Below are 20,614 nucleotides of genomic sequence, written 5' to 3'. Positions count from 1 at the left end.
ACAAAATCCAACACCCATTCATGATAAAAGCTCTCAATAATCTAGGAAATAGAGAACTTTCCCAACTTAAGGATATCCTCAAAAAGCCTTCAGCTAAACACCATACTTAATGGTGAGAAACTTGGGAGTTTCCCCATTAAGATCAGGAACAAGGCAATGATGTCTTTCTCATCATTGCTTTCCGATACCATATTGGGATCCTAGTTAATGCAATAAGACAAGAAAAAGAAATAAAATGTATACAGATTGAGAAAGAACATACAACATATAAAGCTGTCTTGGTTCACAGATGACATGATTGTTAATACAGAAAATCTGAAAAAATTAACAAAAATACTCCTGGAACTAGTAAGTGATTATAGAAAGGTTATATAATACAAGGTTAATACACAAAAGTCAGTTGCTTTCCTATATACGGTAATGAACAAGTGCAATTTGAAATTAAAAATATGTTACCATTTACATTAGCACTCCCAAAGTGAACTATTTAGGTATAGAAAGTTCTAACAAAATATGCACAAAATCTATATGAGGAACATGAGAAAACTTTGATGAAAGATATCAAAGAAGATCTAAATAATTGGAGAAAAATTCCATGTCCATGGAGGGGAAGACTTGATATTATCTAAATGTCAGTTTTTCTCAAATTTGTCTATAGATTAACACAATCTCAGTCAAAATCCCAGCAAGTTATTTTGTAGATATGAACAAACTGATTCTGAAGCTTATATGGAGAGGCAAAAGATCCAGATTAATTAATTCAATATTGATGGTAAAAAAGTTGGAGAAAGCTGATACCACTCAACTTCCAAGACTTACTATAAAGCTACTTTAATTAAGACAGTATGGTACTGGTGCAAGAATAGATAAATAGATCAATGAAACAGAATAGAGAGCCCAGAAACAAACCTACATAAATAAAATAAACTGATCTTTGGCAAAGGAGAAAAGGTAGTACAATGGAGAAAAACAATCTTTCAAACAATCAGTTCTGGAACAAATGAACATTCACATACCAAAAAAAAAAAAAAAAAAAGAATCTAGACATCAGACTTGATAGCGTTTACAAAAATTAACTCAAAATGGATTGCAGACTTAAATGTAAAACACAAAACAATAAAACTCCTACAAGATCTAGATGACCTTGGACGTGGTGATACCCTTTTAGACATAACACCAAGGCAAGATCCATGAAAGACATAATTGATGAGCTGGACTTCATGAAAATGAAAAACTACTCTGCAAAGAACTGCCAGGAGAATGAGAAGAGCCATAGACTGGGAGAAAATATTTTTAAAAGATGTATCTGACAGGTGACTGATATCCCAGAGAGACAAAGAACTCTTAAAACTCAGTTATGAGGAAACAAACAACCGGTTTAAAAAGTGGACCAAAGACCTTAACACACATCACCAAAGAAGATATACAGATGGAAAGTAAGCGTATGAAAAAGATGTTCATGTGATATGTCATTGAGCGATGGCAAGTTAAGACAACAATGAAATACCACTACACATCTATTGGAATGGCCCAAATCCAAAACACTGATGACACCAAATGCTGGCAAGGATACGGAGCAACGGGAGCGCTTGTTAATTGCTGATGGGAAGGCAAAATAGCATAACCACTTTGGAAGATACTTTGGTCATTTCTTGCAAAACTAAACACTTACCATACAATCCAGGAATTGAACTCCTTGGTGTTTACTCAAATGAATTGAAACCTATGTCCACACAAAAACCTACACACAGATGTTTATAGCCATTTATTCCTAATTGCTAAAACTTGGAAGCAACCAAGATATCTTCAGTAGGTTACTGAATAAATAAATGTTGGCACATCTAAACAACAGCCTATTATTAAGCACTAAAAAGAAGTGAGCTATCAAGCCACGAGAAGGCTCGGAGGAAACTTACATGTGTATTGTTAAATGAAAGAAACCAATCTGAAAAGGCCACATACTGTATGAGTCTAATTATATGGAATTCTGGAAAAGGCAAAATAGGAAAGGAGACAGTAAAGAGATCAGTGGTTGCCAGGCAGGAGGGAGGGGGGAGGGATCAATGGAGCAAAGTGGACTTCTAGGGCAGTGAAGCCATCTTACATGATTCTGCAATGGTGGATACATGTCATATGTTAGTCACCCATAGTCAACCCATAGAATGTATAGCACCAATAGTGAGCCACAATGTAAACTACTGAGTGACAATGATGTGTCAGTATAGGTTCCTTGATGGTGATAAACATATCGCTGTAGTGTGGGATGTCGTGAGTGTTTGGGAACCGGAGTACAGGGGAAATCTCTTTACTTTCTGCTCAATTTTGCTGTGAACCTCAAATTAGTCTGAACAATATTTTTCAGCAATTAATAAAATAGAGTATACAGAGGCTGATCTGGAGATGATAGTGATAGGATGAACTGGAGGGAAATAATAGATATAGGAGAATAATTAGATGGTTAGTCCAAGTGAGAGGTACTAAGGACCTAAACTGGGCCCATGAAATTAAGGGTTGTATTTACAGAAAAGGGTGGAGTATGTGATCCCGTTCCCTTCTAGGGGAGAGTATATCTAGGAACGCACAAACAAGATTATTGGAAGTAATTGGAAAAGTGTGTGTGTGTTGGGGGGAGGGGCAGCTAAGGACAGAAAGGGACTACATTAACGACTTGGTGGTATTTAAATAAAACAACTTCTTGCTTAATTTTTCCCTGAGGTGACCAAGCTCACACTCACCCTTTGGTATGCCACACACAGACCACCCCCCAGACAAGACCCTATAGCCACCTGACCATGGCAGACCATGGTGGTTGGGCAGAGGGTATCAGCTGTCAAAGAAACTTCCCATCCTGCGGCTCAGTCTCTATGTATACTTCAGAAAATAGCGATGCTGGCCATGAACCTCCCGTCACTGGAAATCCAGAAGGTCGCTCTCCTTTCTTGACCCATTCCTCCTGAAGGCATAACTTCCTGATCCTCTAGTCAGAATGAATGCGAGGTATTGGGACCCCAGTATCCAGCCTGCAAAGGGTGATTCCCTTTGGGAATCCTGCCAGTATAATGTTGCCTCAATTAGATGACAGATTATAAATTAATAAAGAAAAGAAACCCCAGACTCTCACGTCTGCCAAAACACACCATTCCCTGTGAGGTTCCTGAAAGGGACTTAGTGATGTATAGTGAAAGGGCCAACCCCCCACAGCCTTTTCCAGATTCGAGACACAGACTGGCTGGTCCTCAAAATGTACCACCACCGCCTTTCCCAGGGGAGCGCCAGTGTTGTTCTTGGAAGGAGAACACTTTTCTTTCAGCTGTATTACCCCCTGCATGCTTCACACAGTCTGTAGCTCCCTACGCCCCCATCAGTAATACAAAACAGACCTATCACCAACAGAAAACCCCGAGAAAAGAGTAAGAATGACCGTGGTTGGTTTGGGGTAGAAATGATGTTTAGGTTGCTACGGATGATGGGGGCTTTCAAAGATTGTGTTTCTAAAACCATCACAGGAATAGAAGTATCCTTGTCAGCTGCTGCTGCTTTAAAAAAACCAGTCACTCAAACAGCCTTATCCCATAAAATCAATTCCTGAGGAAGTCTTAGTAACCTAATCCCTAGGAGAGTGGACAAGATTGAGACACCGGTGCTCTGTACAGAGTGATGTTTTCTCTCTCTCCCACCCTCTGCACGCTCCATGGGAAAAATACAGTATGTTGAGCCCGCCCTCTCCTTTGTTTTCTGGAATGATCACTTCACTTCACAAACACATCTAAGTCTCCCCGGGAGTACCTACTGTGGCTGCTTCTGTGTCTTTGGGCAGGTGTTTTCTATTCCTTCAACCCATTCATTCAGACGTCTGGACATTACTTGTTCTGAGAAGCCATTTCTCCGCTATGTCATCCATACAGACCATTCCGCGCCACTCAGGCATTTAGCCACTTTATGGTTTTCTTCCCCCGAGGCACACGAGCGAGAAATAAAGACGCTGTGTGAGAACTGGACAACTGTGGAATAGAATCCTATTCAGCAACAGGGACAGAGTCGTAAAGACGCTGGGGGTGGCAGAGGAGGACCTATTGTGCGGAATAAATGAAAGCCTTTACTTACAAACACATCCATGAGCAGGTGCTCCAGCGTCACTTCAAAGTCTTCCAGTTTGGCAGCTAGAGTCATAACGAATGCTCCGATTTGCGCTCAGGCCTCGGGGGTGGCCCCAACCTGCACACTCCTCAGCTCAGAAAACACGGCCGGTGTCAAATTTAGGCACAGGCGGAATGGGCACTAGTGGGACGCGGAACAGAGCATCGCAGACCGCGCCGATGGAGCTCCGTAGCCAGAGATCTTTAAGGGTTAAAAAGAAAAAAGCTGCACTAATGGCACTAGGGGACCACCCTGGGTGCAAAGTGATGTCACCAGGTAAAGAATCCAGCCACCGCCTGCTCTTCGCAAGCTTCCTGGTCTGAGGTGCTGCGTGAAACCCCAAAAATGGGTGAAAGAGAAGGCGCCGGGGGGGATGATGCCAGGCAGCAGCGGGAGAATGGAGGAAGCCGTCTGACTCTGATATTTATAGGGCCACATGTTTTTGACTCTAGCCCATTTCTCAGTTCATTTCTGACCTTTCATAAATGGCCAAGCACACTGGAGTGTATTGTAGAGCGGGGGCAGTGGGTCCCACAGAAGTTGGCTGTGACCAATGCTGGGGCAATTCACACAGACACGCCATCAATAGTTCTTTGTGAAAAACCCATCAGACCTTGTTCTGTACACGACGACAGAAAAGCACATAGTCTTGTGAAAAACAAGGAAACGAAAGTTGTGGGGGTACTAAATTTTTCCTCAGAATATTATTAGATCCTTACACTCTCCCCCGTCCTCTGTCCTCCCCACCCCCTCTCTTGCAAGAGTAGATAAACATCAAGGAAAAAAATTTAATCTCTTGTGTCAACTCCTCAAGCTTCTGCCAGTAAAGAACATCCACTATATCTTGCAAATGTCATTTCTCCATTTTGGCCTTCAAAGTCTGACATTTTTTTTTTCTTGCCTAAAAGATTTTAACATTGTGGTAAAACACACATAACATAAAATTCACCATCTTCTCTGCATTTATGTGTAAAGTTTAGTACTATTAAGTGCATTCACATTGCTGTAGGACCAATCTCCCATCTCATCTTACAAAACTGAAACTCTGTGCCCATTAGACAAATCGCCGTCACCCCCCTTCTTCCCAGCCCCTGGCACCCACCATTCCATTTTCCGTCTCTATGGATTTGACTACTCTCAGTACCTCATATAAGTGAGATTATACAGTACGTAGTTTGTACCCAGTCCTTTTGTGTCTGGCTTCTTTCACTTAGCATGTCTTCCAGGTTCATCTATGTTGTAGCCTATGTAAGAATTTCTTTCCCTTATAAGGCTGAAATCTTATATCCTAAGAAAGACTCCTGGTTTGGACAATTTTTCAGGCCTGGGAAAATCTCTCAGGAACACTTGGCTGTCAAGTCTTTTGTGGCCATTCCTGCTGTGACGTCCTAACCCAGACAGCCTTGGTCTGCAAGTGAGTTCTGTCCTGTTCCCTAAACAAGCCGAATGATCCATGGAGAGTCTAGTCTCTGACTCCACACAGAATGTGACCACTTAACAGTCAATACTGACGGCAGAGAAGAGGGTACCCCGGGTGAAGTTGAGGAATTACAAGAAGTCTCTGCTCTACAATAAAACTTTCCCCACTTTCTGTTGGCAGAGCTCTGGTCTCAAGTGGGAACAATCGAAACTCTCCAATTTAGTATCTTTCCATGAATTTCCATTTTCCCAAAGGAGATACAGACCCCCTTGAGTCAGCATTTAACATTTAAACAAAGCAACCACAAAGTAAAGGACAAAGGAAAAAAGTTGATAAAAAGCATCATACTATTTCTAAAGCGGATTTGGAATCTGTCAGTAGTTTAGCTTGACAGTTGGTCATAAATTGTACGTAAATGTTCTCTGAGTTATGGTTTCAATTCTGTTTTGGGGTCTTTCATGGAGGAATTCGAGTGACTTCATGACCGGCATCTCTGTTTAGGCAACAGCACCAGGGAGGGGGAGGCAATGCTGTGATGAATGGCTCCAATAGCCAAGAATGTACAGAAAATATATTTCCCGGATGGGTGAACTCGTATTCACAGAACTTCCTATCAGCTAATGTGTTTACCATGTCTGCAACTGGTACAGTGAGTAGAGCAACCAATGTCAGCAACAAAGACTCAGCACAAGCTGACTTCTTGCCATGGAGCTGTCATCTTTTGTTAAAACTATGGCTGTCTGGAAAATACTAAAAAAGGCTAGGTGCCTTCTCTCACCAGGTGAGAGCACTGGGCAAACAATCAGCTATATGACCAGGAGACCATTGGGGAAGACAGGTGTAGACATACATACAGTACGGTCTGGTCTCCCAGCAATCACAGGAGAGCTTTCAAGGTCAGGTTTTCTGTAGCCCCCCTCTTTATGAATGGAATTTGGGCAAAGTGTTTCGAATATCTGGAATTTTGTAAAAGGTATACTTGCTTCTTTCATTAATTTTCTTCCTGACATGGACAAGGGATCAACCAATGGAGAGCAGTTAATGTTTTTCACTCAAGGCAGGCAGTCTCCCAGCCCCAGTGATGAGTTTACATGTTTTTTAAGGAGCAGGCAGTGGCTTCTCAAGAATATAAACAGCAGACTTCAGGGACAAGAAGCTGTGCTTAATTTGAGCCATGTGAGTGGTTAGTATTCTTGAACGAGGGCTCTGAGGAGGATTTGTTGAGAATACCCTGATTTTAGGAACAAATCACTTTCACAGTTTCAAAGAGGAGAAATTGACCAAAAGGGAGTTAGCACGAAGGGAATAAGGAAATCGGTATCGGGTTGTGGATATCACCCGTAAGAGACAATTATTATGAGTTCCAGCGTTAGTGGATGATATCAGCCATGTGGGGTAGGTGGGTACTCTAGACACAGAGGACCACACCACTCTTCAGGTGGGTGGGCCGGGGGACTGTTCATATGGTGCTTATAAGGCAAGTTCACTAGTGTCAATGCTTATGAGAAGCTGGTGAAGGATGGCTTTGGTACCTGAAGGGGAGATTTTTTGAAGCAACTAGAGTCTCTCTATATAAGATGTATTTTTGTTAATGATGGAGTTTTACTGATGCTAATATCAACTCTGAACATTTATGTGTTCATTTATTCATGCATCCTTTCTACAAAGACTTAATCAGCACCAGGGCCAGAGAGTGGGGTGATGAGTGCTAGTGCTGGTAGGAAGATGAAGACACAGTTCTCTCTTCAAGACCTTAGAGTCTTGAGAAGACACGGCGAGATGTGCTGGCGTAATTCTATACTATTCTTTTCTGAGGCTATGAGAGAAGAGTATACTTCCTTGTCAGGTGCACTTATTCTGGGACTTGAATGTGCAGGAGAGCTCGGTGATAAAGGGAGAAAAAAAGAGTGTCACCCCCACCCTATGGGAAAGGCAAGGGCAAGAATAAGTGAGGTATAGAGTACCCCTTCAGATGGATTTATAGCAATAAGTGGCAGGGGCACGGCCGGGGGCAGTGATGGATGCTAGGGGTCTGAGCCCAAAGACCGAATTGCATTTGACAAGGTGGCAACCAAGATCTCAAGATTCTCAACACAGGATTATGACACCATCCCACAGACATGCCTTGGATGGTACAAATCTCATTTGGAAAAAAAAAATACCTTGAGCAGTTGATCAAAGCTTCTTGGTCACCTGAGAAGGACCTGACATGCATCACTGTCCCGGGGCTCCCCAAGTAAGAACAAGGAGTCAGCAATACACCTGATATGGGAGGCAAATGCTAGAATTTGTTCAGCCACTTGAATAAAAACATTGGTGCACAGGGTTGTAAATTTCGAGTTTCTTTCAGTTTGAATCTTCAGTGACCATCTCCTTCCCCCCTGTCTATGAAAACCCCCCCCAGCAGGGCTCAACATTTTGGTGATAGAAGTCAATAAAGGGAAAGTTTTTGGAAAGTGGGAATTTGGCCGAATTCCTTGTACAGTCATGTAGATAGGCACCCCTCAGACTCCCCAGGGGAGCTGTGGGCAAACCATCTTTCTAGAGAGTACCGTGTTTTCTGCAGCTTTGAAAACAAATTGTCTACTTCAAAAGCATGAGTCTCTATGGAGGCAAGCGCTGTGGTTCAACCAGATCACAGTCCAATTCATATCAAACAATCTATTACATACAATGACGAGCAAGCCCAAGGCAATAGGTAATTGAATAGGCAAAAAAGTTTTTCCGGGAAGGTCCCTCTCTCCACCCTAGAGCAATGATTTTCTATTCAGTAAAACCATTTCATTTAAAGGTCAGGCACAAAGGAGTAGATCAGACCCCCATCCGGTTGATCAGAATTGGTCACTGAGATAACCTAGACACCATTTTAGTGCCTCGACTAGTGAATCTAAGCAGAAATTTGGTCCAACAATGAATTAATTACTAAGATTTTCTTAAAAGCAAAATCATGGGCTTTTATTTTGATCATTCAATTATGTCCCACACACCCAGTTTCTAGGGCAAAAAACCCCCAACAATATGTGTAAATGTGACCCATATCAATGTCTTTATCGATGTACTTCTCTGTCAAGCTTCTGCCTCACCTTAAAACCAGAAAAAGAGGATTTTTAAAGAGACTGTGCTTGTTTAAGTAAACGAGACTCTCTTGATGGCCCTACAGACAGCTGCCTGTCTGGGTCTAGTTATAAAGGCTCGCCTGTCTGCTCGAGCTGTCTCTCGGAGGACAGACATGTTAATTTAAAGGTTTGTCTCTATAGGGCCCCTGGCAGGCTGGCACAGCAGTGGCTCAGGGCAATGGTATCAGCAGACCACGCTCTCAGGGTCTGTTCATCCTTCCCGTGTTGGCGTCAGACGGTTAACACAACCAACCTTGTCTTCCCCGTTCACAATGCATTTTCGATTTTGACAGCCTGGCAAGTACAAAGGCTCCATTCCTCTACATCTGTCTCCCCCTCCCCCCCCCCCAACCCCAATCTGCCCGTCTCCCCCCACCCGCATCCCCTGCCTGGTCACAACGATGAATTTGAAGACTTTCAAAACGAACAGGCAGTGAAATTCGTGTCAGGCACATGCAGGAGTGCCTTGGGTTTATGATGCAGAGAAACACATAATGACTCGCTTGATCGCTCAGTCTTGCCACCTGTCACTTGCTCTACAACTTGGAGTAACAGAAGCTTGAGGAGGTTCGGAAATCAGCACCAGTGGGGCACATCGGGGAGACGCCAAAGCAACCCCCTCAGCTCCTCCATCTGTGTTCTCTCAGCCACCTCACTTTCTGGAGTTCAGAGGCAGTTTTGGAGACACAGATCTTCACCACATTCTCCCAAATCTTTTATGGATGTTTTCAATGACCCTTTCTCCTCTGTAAAAGTTGCACAGGATTTAAAGACTTCCATGCCTTCCACGCATTCCTTGTCTGGAATGAGAAGCTGTGAGCACAGGGACCATGAGATACTAGTTGCTAGGGACTGAGTGTTTATGTCCTCCCCAAACTCACAGCTCTCTCCCCAGAGAGCTCCCTCGCCCCTTCCTTCCGCCATATGAGGTCAGAGCTAGAAGAAGGTTGTCTATAAACCAAGAAGTGAGAAGACTATGAAGCAGGAAATGGGTCCTCACTAGAGGCTGAACTGGCCAGCGCCTTGACTTCGGACATCCTCTAGAAGCCTCTAGAACCATGAGAAGTAAATTTCTGTTGCTCAGAAGCTACCAGTCTGTGGTATATTGTTAAAGCCGCCTGAGCACATGAAGACACTACCGTTACAGATATTACGTGAATGAGAAGTTGGCTCGGTTATGTCATTGCCCAAACAAGTGAGTCTGCTGGTGGTAAGAGAATATCCCAGGGAGAACCACTGTCCATTTTAAGTAACTCTGACTTGGACTGGGTTTTCTCTCCCCAAAAGCCTTTCTTGTGTTGCCCTAGAATGATGAATGACTCTTAATGCTTTCAGTCAATGGCCTTTTGTTATGACTCTTGTATAATGTCCCTTACTGCCCTCGAGTGAAATCATGGATACTATAACCTACCTACACATGTTATTTAAAAAATACCAACGCAACTCTGCTATGTAAACAAGCAATAGGATGAAAGTAATCGATAAAGAAATAACACAGAGCACTACACGTAAATGTCTTTGTATGATGCCACTACTCCAGGAAACGTGGTGAACGTACTCACTGGAGATTCAACAGACCAAACCCAAACTGACATCAGCCTGCTCCCCAAGATGTCGGTGTGGTGGTCTGCCTCCCACCACCTCCCCGCCCTTGTCTGTTGTTGGAGGACAGCCTCCCTGGGCTTGACAGTGATAACAGGAGAGAGGAGAAATCTGGAAGTAAGGAAACGCAGCTGTGTGTGTTTGAGCAGAAGAGAATAGTGTCTGGGATTCATGCACATTCTGATCAGTCTTAGTAACTTAGCAGCCTCTCGTTCCAGACCAACTCAAGAGTGATTTGAGCGGCTGTAATTGCTACCAGACAGGCCTGGGATGGAACTGAATGTCTCCTCATCTCCAGCATATTCTTGAGATATTATGTCCCTGATTAGCAGGAGCTATCTAGTGTAACTTGAACATTTTTCCATTTGGATCCTAGGGCTCTCCACTGCGGACAGGCCAGGGGTCTATGGCACTTGGGCTTGACTTTGCATTTTTACTTTTCCCAGGTGCTCATCAGAATCCACCTGCTGTACTGTGCATGTCCTGGCCTTACTCAAGCCGCAGAGGAAATGGGCACTCAGCCAGCTGTGGCAGGCTAGCATCACGCAAGTGAGGCTCTCTGGGAGTTCATAGGTCATCAGAATCCGGACAGGCTGGCTCCTGGCTGGACTCCAACCGTCCTTTGGCAGGACCCTGTGTTTTCCACACATCATCTCCAGAACTTGGAAGAGCCGTTCCTGGTACAGCTGGCCAACGAATGGCAATGACAGGATGGCCGTTGACCTTGTACTCTCATGCGATTAACATAGTCCCATCGTGGAGAAAAATGAAGCTTCCACAAAACAAGACATATATTTTTGTTAGAGGTACTCGGAAGGGGATGGATGCTGGGCTTTGGGTGGCCTCTACCCACACCTCACAGCTCTAATCAAGGTTAGCTAGAGTGCTGACCCAGACAAGAGAAGGAGGTAAAATGACCTGAATTTATCTCTCAGTGGCAGGACCGCTCCAGAGACCAGGCTCTGACCATCCTCACTCAGGCACCCTTGAAGAGAAGAGGGTTTGTTTCTTCACGGGTTCTCTGACATTTCTGCAAAAACTAAAGTTCCTGGGGTGATTTCGTAATAGGGAGATGAGCTGGCTAAGGCAGGTGGATGGAGGAACTCTTCACCAATCTTCCTGAGCCTCAGAAAGGAGTCCAAAACATCCAGGTGTCTCAGAGTCTACTTCTCTTCTGAATCCCATTTCATGCTACACTGTGCGCTGATAAGAGTGGAGTGAACTCTTTTCCTAAAAATGGTATGGGGAAAAGCCCACGGGTCACATCAAGACAACAAGGCATTGAAGTATGGAAACTTGAGTAGCAGTTGCTCTGTTGAGTAAACTGTGTATTAACTATGATACATAAATATGAAAATTTCCACTTGCTACACGACTTACCCCAAGTTAGTAGGGCTGCCTCCATAATTAATATTGCTTCTCTCACTTTTTACATGAGGACCTTTGGCTTAAGATGGAGAGTGAATGACCTAAGAGCTTATCCCATTGGATAAGCCAGGATTTGCTGTAACTAGGTTTCCATGTGGCGACCAGCGGGCTGGCTGGTTGGAACTGGAAGTAAGAAGCACAGTGAGGACAGGGAGGTATTCTCAATGTCAAGTCTATACTTCTTCCTGCACAGGGAGGCTGTCTCAGCACAGCTGAGGCAGGAGTGACACTGGGGTCCCCAGTCTCTATACTTTAGGATCTCAGCCTCTTTGGCTCAGTTTCTGCATGGGTCCAATTCCAGGCAGAGACTAGACAAAGGTTTCTAGATGTTGGGCATTATGGAACAGTACAATTTGCACATCAAGTTAAATATTGGGAGGACCAAGCTAGGGTTGTCAATATACTAAGTTGGGGCATTAAAAAATAAAAAAAAGTAACAAAAACAAGCCAATTAACTTAGTGGGTTAAATGTTGACTCTTGATTTCGGCTCAGGTCATGATCTCATGGATCGTGAGTTTGAGCCCCACACCGGGCTCTGCGTTGTCAATGCGGAGCCTGCTTGGGATTCTCTCTCTCCCACTCTCTCTGCCCCTCCCCCCACTCGTGCACATGCCCGCATGTGCACGTGCGCAAGCTCTCTTTCTCTCTCTCAAAATAAATAAATGTTAAAAAAATCCCAAGCCAATTATCATCTGCTGTCAACATGATTATATTAAAGAAAAGACATTTCAACACACAGCAAAAACGGAAGAGATATCATCTCAAATTTTAAAATGGAAGTCAGCTGGATGTCTGTTGTCTGTGTGTATTTTCTGCTGTGCCACAGGGACTTTATTTCAGGCCTATGCAGATCAGGGACTGGAGCCTGGAACCACAGAAGGGGAGGGTCCTCAGCTGCAATTCAGCTCTATGCCTGTCATTTTATCCCTACTTTTCAGGGTATTCTCACTATTACTTGCCACTAAAACAGACCGAAGACACTCAGGAGTGAGCTGATGGTGAATCACGGGAGGCAGAACCATGTGACTTACCCCTCCCCAACTCTCTTACCATTGAGAATAACACCGGGGAGGCAGACGGGAAAGCCTAAATGAACACTCTGCCTTCACTCTGAGAGGCGTGGAGAAGGGATGAAGCCAGACCAAGGGAGAGGAGAGTAATGCTTATTTCACTTCTTGATCAACACACATCCTTCCTTGCAGGCTTATTCTGGAACCAGCAAGGTTCTCTGGGAGCTACAAGCCTCACCTTGATGAAGACTTTTCTCTAAGCAAGCGCCTGAGAAGGAGCAACCTGGTTTCTGTCTACAGAACGAGACCCTCTTTTTGGAAACTCGTTTTGTTAGTGGTTTTGAATAGGTAGTATACGCAGATGATACAACATTACAAACTAACAGGAGAGTACCGATAAATAGTCTCTTTTATACCTCTGACTTATGGCCACTCAGTTCCTACTAGAGGCAACCACCTTTATTATTTCTGGAGATGTTCCAATCAGATTCAGGCACAAAATATTACCATTTGGGTAAGTGATATGTATATATGTAGTAAATACCCACAAATATTCACAACTGTAAATAGTACTTCATTGTCTGGAAGGTTTCATTTAACCTATTCCCTATTGATGGGTATTTGAATGGTTGCTAAGGCAACGCGAACATGCAGTTTGCCCACATGCCAACATATTTGTAAGATAGACTCCTAGAAGTAGAATTGCTGGCTCGAAGGTCATATACATTTTTTATAAAACCGATACCGTAAATTTTATTCTCTATAGAGTTTGTACCAATTTATATTCCCACAAAATAGAGAGTGCCTGATTCCTGACACCCTCAGCCACAGGGGTGACGTGAATCTTGTTATGTGAAAAACGGCATCACATTTTATTTCAACTTAAAATCTCCATTAGTAAGTGAAAATATTGTTCACACCAATGCCCTAATACTAATTCCCTGTTTTAAACCCAGGCTTCATCGATCCAAATGGGTCCAGCTGTGTCTCATAAACATTCCACTAATGGGCATACACTAATGATTAGCAACAAGACGTTCGACCCTTCTACCCACTGAAGTCCACATTCAAAGGCAATTTAAGAGAATCTCTATTAATGGTTCCCTTATGCATCTCTGGATTACATACGCCAAAACACACCTGTTAGGATGAATGAAAATTAAAACCACACTAAGCAAGAACAAAGGGTAATTCATCCAAATAGTCCTCTTCGGCCTTGAGAAGGGATATCAAAGCAGTGGAAAGGTTGAATCTTGACAGACTTTGGACCATGACACCTGATCAGATGTGGACTGTACAAAATTGATATCAGTTGTCAGCCACTCAATTTCAAATCTACCAAACTCTGAAGCTAATCTCATAGAGGATCAGCAGTGTAGGCAATAAAGGTCCTCAGAATTTCCACTGTGTGCCAAGATATACGAGCGTCAACACCTCGAAGCACGGCTGCAGGTTGCCCGTGACTTTGTTGCACAGACTTGTTACCCGTGACTTTTATTGGCAAGGCTCATCCTACTGCCTCACTAAATTTATGATGGGCCTCTACTTTACTCCGTCACTAATCTCTGCTTAGGTTTCCACTTACTCTCAAGGTTATGAGCTGTGTTTGGACGAAACGATAATAATACTGACCTTCAGGATACCATTTCTTGAGCATTTTTGAAAGGGGCAGTGTCGACACCGCTGATTTCTTGGATATGAAAGAAATCATTTGAGAATAGAGGCCAACAAACAAAATAGTTAATTTAATTCATTTAACTTCATTTAAGCACATTCAATATTTACCAACCTTGTTTTCTATTGAATTTGCATTGAGGCTGTTGTGATTTTTGTCATAATACTACAAGCACTGAGCTATTAATCCTGTGGCTGGAAATGTGTAGACTCATGAATCGTTAGGCTAGTTTATAGAATATGTCCTGCACTTAGACCACTTACTGCTCTTGTTGTTTAATAATATCCTTTTTCTCACAAGGGGGTCGAAATTGTATATATGACAGGTGAAGCAGGTCTTTCACAATTAAGAATTTGCATTTCTAATTTCTTTTTTTTTTTTTTTAAGTTTTTTTTAATGTCTGTTGAGAGACAGAGCGTGAACAGGGGAGGGGCAGAGAGAGAGGGAGACACAGAATCCGAAGCAGGCTTCAGGCTCTGAGCCATGAGCACAGAGCCCGACGCAGGGCTTGAACTCACAAACCGCAAGATCATGACCTGAGCTGAAGTTGGATGCTTAACTGACTGAGCCACCCAGGCGCCCCCGCATTTCTAATTTCTAAGGAAGATGTTACTGTTTGCTCCCTTGCTTATCTATCATCTATTATCTGTGTATCTCCTTCCCTCCCTATCACTCATCTAGTCTCTGCACCAGGCACTATTTCAAATGCCTTACAGATATGAACTTATTTAATTCCTACAGTAGCCTCACCAGGTAGCTATCATTTTTCCGTCCCATTTCACAGATGGGGAAAATCAGGAACAGAGCGGTTAAGTCACTCAGTCACAGTCACGCAGCAGTTCAGTGGTGCAGTCTGGACGTGAGCTCAAGTCTCCTGGCCCCAGAATCCATGATACGACCATACACTGGGCCTGTGTGTGTACGATATTCTAGATTTGTGAGCAATCACATGTCCCCTGTCACTGAGGGAAAATCATTCTTCTATTGAACGAAACAGAGAAAGCTCTCGTGAGGAAGCAGAGCTGGTTAAAAAGTGTGTGTGGTGGGGGGCGGGTTTACTGGAAAATATCTGGTTCCCATTTACAAGATGCTCTTAAGAGCTTCTCCATTGTGTCATGGAGAGATTCAATAATGGTACCAAAGGAATTTAGTTGAAGTGAGTGTTGGAGCAAAGAACATACAGTGATGTAATTCTTGAAGTTGGGGGAAGAGTGTAACATTCATGTGAGACTGGAGTCAAGGGAACAGCCTCCGGGCCTTGGCCTCAGTTGGCCTGTCTGCCTAAGGCCAGCGCGGATCCAGTGGCCCCGGGTCCAGATATTCTATCTCCAGGTCCCTGATCTTGCTTTCATCCTTGGTTAAGAGGACTGCGGACTCCTCAGACACCACACATGAATCAGGCGTCTCCTTTCGCTCTCCGCAAATGTGCGTCTTCCCAGGCACTGACTGAGGTCAGCGGGAGACAGAGTTCAGCCCTGCGGTGGCCACAGCGTTCCGTCTTCCTCGTGCAGGTGTTTCCTGTAACGACGTGCTGACGGGAAGGTGGCTGACACAGAAATGCCCAGAGTTGAGGGGGCAGGAATGGCAAGGTGTCTTACCAACAAGCCGGTAGAAACACACTTCTCTGGGCTTCGAAGAAGCATGCACCAGGCATTCAGAGTGGAATCACTGTTTTGCTTCCTCTTAATTAAAAGAATTATATGACTCCCTTGCGAAGAAGCAAAATGACTTATTTTATCATAATTAAGCTTTTCGAACAGCAACTTGCAGTGCTTTGAAAAAGTCATGGCGTCTGTGGAGTTATACTCGATTCCTTTTTTTGTTTTGTTTTGTTTTCATGCCGAAATTGGGCAATTAGAACACTTCTTCTTTCTCCAAATGAAACAGAGCTCTTTCTGTCCTTCAAATTCTTCAGAGCCTAACAGCTTCCTTACGACGGTTTCCAAAAAGCCTTTCTTCTTATGACATTCTTCGAGAAGCCCTGCTGTGTTGTAGCACTTCCAAAATTCCAACATTTTATTTACAGATTAAAGTTCCATCCTTACAATTTGGACTAATTCAAAGTCCTTCTGTCCGTTTATCAATTAGTTTTCTGCACCCCAAGGGAAACACAGCATAGTGTTCACACCTGAGTTATTTTGTTAAACAAGATGTAAAATTAGGAACATTTGCAAATAAGTTCCATATCTAGGCATGCACGCAAAAGAACATGTCCACGTGGGCACCAAAAGATATGCCCGGGGATTTTCACAACAGTGTTACCCATAATCGCTCCAGAGTGAAAACAATCCAGATGCCCATCAGAGGCTGAAGAGAAAAATACATAGTTTATTCACGTCGAAGAATCATATACTGGAATAAAATATATCAATAAAAATGAATTAACCTCTGTTGCATTCAAGAACATGGGTAAATCTTTTATTTTAGAGTGACGGAAGCTAGACACAAAATGGTACGCATAGTGTGGTTATATTTACATAGAGTTCAAAAGCACTGAAAATCTTAAATGTATAGAGACAGGATAAGACTCGGAAAACCTTTATTGGTTGATTGATTGATTGATTTTTGTATTTATATATGTATTTATTTATTATTATGTTTATTTATTAATTTTGAGAGAGACACACAGAGACAGTGTGAGCATGAGGTAGAGAGAGAGAGGGAGAGAGAGAGAATTCCAGGTAGGATCTGCACTGTTAACACAGAGCCCAATGTGGGGCTTTGGCTCATGAGACCGAGATCATGATCCGAGCCGAAACCAAGAGTCGGATGCTCAACTGAATGAACCACCCAGGCACCCCTTTTTATTTATTTTTTAAAAGTTTATTTATTTATTTTGAGAGAGCAGAGGGGCAGAGAGAGAGAGAAGGAGAGAGAGAATCCTAAGCAGGCTCCACACTGTTGGTGCAGAGCCCCACGTGAGGCTCAACCCCATGAACTGTGAGCTCACAACCTGAGCTGAAATCAAGTGTCAGAGGCTTGGCTGACGAGCCACCCAGGTGCCCCAGAAAAGTTTTTGAAAAAGGATACTTCTACTTGAACGTGTTACCATGTTATCTATGTATTAAAAAGAATGTTTTCTTAAAAAAATTTTTTTTAATGTTTACTTATTTTTGAGAGAGAGAGAGAGAGAGAGTGTGCACAGAGGGGAGGGGCAGAGAGAGAGGGAGACAGAATCTGAAGCAGGCTCCAGGCTCTGAGCTGTCATCACAGAGCCTGATGCGGGGCTCAAACTCAAGGTGAGATCATAACCTGAGCCAAAGTCAAGAGTCAGACGCTCAACCAACTGAGCCACCCAGGCACCCCATTCCATGTTATTTTGCGAAGAAATTCTAAAATTTGCTGTGCTGTGGGGATATAAAGTTAATACTCAAAGGAATTGCCCTAGAACGTACATTTATATTTTAGCAAAGGCTTAAATCACGAGCTTTATCCACACAACTATTTTTTCCTTCCCTCTTCCACCTCAGTTCCTGCCCACTGGCTTCCTGAAGTCTCCCATTGTCTCCTGCATCCCTGTCTTCCCGTCTGAGGTGCAGTCGAGCTGTTCTCCCAGTTCCGTCATCTGCCTTCCCTACACGTCCCCTCACCACCTGGGATTTTACCCACTCTGATGACAGTTTCTCTACCTCTTTCTGCTGCGTCGTTCCTAAATTCCCACTCCTCACTCGAACTCCTGTCCAGCCCTCCAGCCTCGAACACCCAGCTGCCTGGACAGCCACAGATGGCTACATCTTTTGCCAGAATTACCCAATAAAACATAACATCTAACTAATTTCTCACTCAACTGCCTGCGGCTTTCTGCCTGGTTATTTGGGTTGATGGTACCACCACTCACTCAGGTCCCCAGTCCCCCATCTCTGGGTCACCTCGAACTTCCCTCCTCCCCGTTTCCAATAGGTCACCCAACCAAACCATCTCCAGTCTCCGTCTCCAGTGTTGTTACCATCTTGGGCCTTCGTGGTTTCATCGGCTGCGTTGGGCTCCTCACTGATCTCACTATCACAAGTCTCTTCCCATGCTAATTCTTCCTACTTTTGGCTACTTGACTGTGTCGAGTCGTGTCCCCCCTCAAGTTCATGTCCACCAGGTTCCCGTGAATGTGACCTCATTTGGAGACAGAGTCATTACAGACGTGAGTCAAGTCAAAATCATCCCGTGGGGGGGGGGGGGGGCCTAAATCCAATACCATTGGTGTCCTTATTAGAAGAAGCAAATTTGACAGGGAGACATTGTCACACTTGAGAAGGCAGAGACAGAGATTGGAGTGGTGTGTCCAAGCTCAGGAATACTGAACATTTGCCAACAAACAGCAGCCACAAGAGAGCCACACGACAGATTTCCCCCAAGAGACTTCAGAGGGAGCACGGCCTTGCCGACACCCGGATTTCAGAGACCTCCAGCCTCCACAAGTGTCGGAGGATAAATTTGTGTTGTCTGAAGCCACCCAGTTATGTACTTTGTTATGACGGTCTTAGTAAAGAAATAAAGCCGCCACCGCAGCCTTCATAAAATACTGCTTTTAACCACGATACGTCTCTGTTCCAGGATTTTCAATGCCTCCCTCGTGTGTACTAGGTTAATTTAAGTGATTAATCTAGGTTAATTTAAGTGATGCCTTTACCAGTCAGTCCTGCCATTATAACTTCATGTGAGTTCTGCTACAGAATCTGTAGCTTCCTCTCTTCCCAGCACCCACCTGCCTTTTCCACGCCACGTGTACAACATCTGATGGGACTTCTCCCTTTGACTTCCTCCTGTAGAAATTGTGCTACTTTTTCAAGGCATTCAAATGCCACTATCTTCATAAAGCATTCCTCAGTGAGGTGTGTGTATTCCCTCTTTTTAAAAATTTTATTTATTTTGAGAGAGAGAGAGAGAGAGAGAGAGAGAGGGAGATAATATGCATGAGTGTGAGCAGGGGCGAGGCAGAGAGAGAGGGAGAGAGAGAATCCCAAGCAGGCTCCATGCTATCAGTGCAGAGCCCGATATGGGGCTCGATCCCACAAACCATGAGATCATAACCTGAGCTGAAACCAAGAGTCAGACACTTAACCGACTGAGCCACCCAGGGGCCCCTGTTCCCTTTGTTAACATCCACAGTTAGCACCTCTGTTATATACAGATTGCATTTTTCTTGTCTTATGGTGATTCCTGTATTTTAAACAAATGTATTATGAAATGTTTATGGCATAAATATAAAAAAATGCTATTTAGCTAATTGGATCACTGAAACATACTTTCAAGTTCACTAACCGAATACTGTACATCTTTTGGATCACTAGCTCTGACATATCCTGGCATGCACACAAATTATGATTCACTTTCCTTGACACATTTGTTGAAATAATTAAAATATTTGCTTAAGACACAATCAGACTTTACGATCTCTACTGCTCTATAGTCATTGCACTGATTGGGAGTTGTAACACTTTCCTCCGCATAAAACTGTGGGGTGAAAGCTTGTGAATGGACTACAGAGGCACTATTTTCTTCTTCTTTGTTTGGCTAAAGGAATGTTTTGAGCCTATTATTTTTTTTTTAATGTTTCTTTATTTTTGAGAGAGAGACAGAGCATGAGTAGGGGAGGGGCAGAGAGACAGGGAGACCCAGAATCCGAAGCGGGCTCCAGGCTCTGAGCTGTCAGCACAGAGCCCAATGTGGGGCTTGAACTCACAGACAGTGAGATCATGACCTGAGCCAAAGTCAGACTCTTAACCAACTGTGCCACCTAGGCGCTCCTTGACATACTATTAAAAAGACACAGGGCACCTGTTGGGATGAGCGCTGAGTGTTGTATGGAAACCAATTTGACAATAAATTTCATATTAAAAAAAATAAAATAAAAGTAAAAACAAAAAATAAAAATGAAAAGACACAGGGCAACATACAGAGCTGTTTTGTAACTTTTTTTGAAAAAAGTGTTTTCCCAGATCAATGGAGTCCATAGGGCTTAATTTTTAAGAAAACACAAGGCAGAACTATTCTACTACTCGTTAATGCCAAGGTGGAGGTCATTTTCAGCCTTACTGGTTTCTCTGGTGATCTTATTCCTGGCCCCCCAGCCTTTCTGATTCCTGACTTGAGAGAGGTAATCATTTCCCTTTGCTCAGGGCCACGATCAGGCCCTGACCTTCGTGCTCACATCTAGAATGCTTTAATGAACGGAATTTCAGTATCCTGCCTGCTTTTGCCCCAGAGCAGCCTGAACACTGGGGAAGGGGG

General features: G+C 43.6%; 1 protein-coding gene across 3 annotated transcripts in view; it reads right to left on the bottom strand.

Annotated features, from left to right (window-relative positions):
* FRMD4A (FERM domain containing 4A) overlaps positions 1–20,614 on the bottom strand; it is a 614,411-nt gene that overhangs the window by 328,970 nt on the left and 264,827 nt on the right. The window contains exon 1 of one of the 3 annotated variants that reach the window (XM_058682172.1): positions 4,105–4,444. The exons of the other annotated variants lie outside the window; for them this stretch is intronic. Within the exon in view, the coding sequence (XP_058538155.1) occupies positions 4,105–4,170 (66 nt within the window). The 5' untranslated portion in view covers positions 4,171–4,444. Of the gene's footprint in view, positions 1–4,104; positions 4,445–20,614 lie in introns of those variants that run through there. 3 annotated transcript variants of the gene reach the window in all.

The sequence above is a fragment of the Neofelis nebulosa genome, chromosome 8, assembly GCF_028018385.1.
Source record: "Neofelis nebulosa isolate mNeoNeb1 chromosome 8, mNeoNeb1.pri, whole genome shotgun sequence".
Classification (NCBI taxonomy): domain Eukaryota; kingdom Metazoa; phylum Chordata; class Mammalia; order Carnivora; family Felidae; genus Neofelis; species Neofelis nebulosa.
Note: the sequence above shows the minus strand (reverse complement) of the source record. Positions and strands in the feature narration are given on the sequence as shown.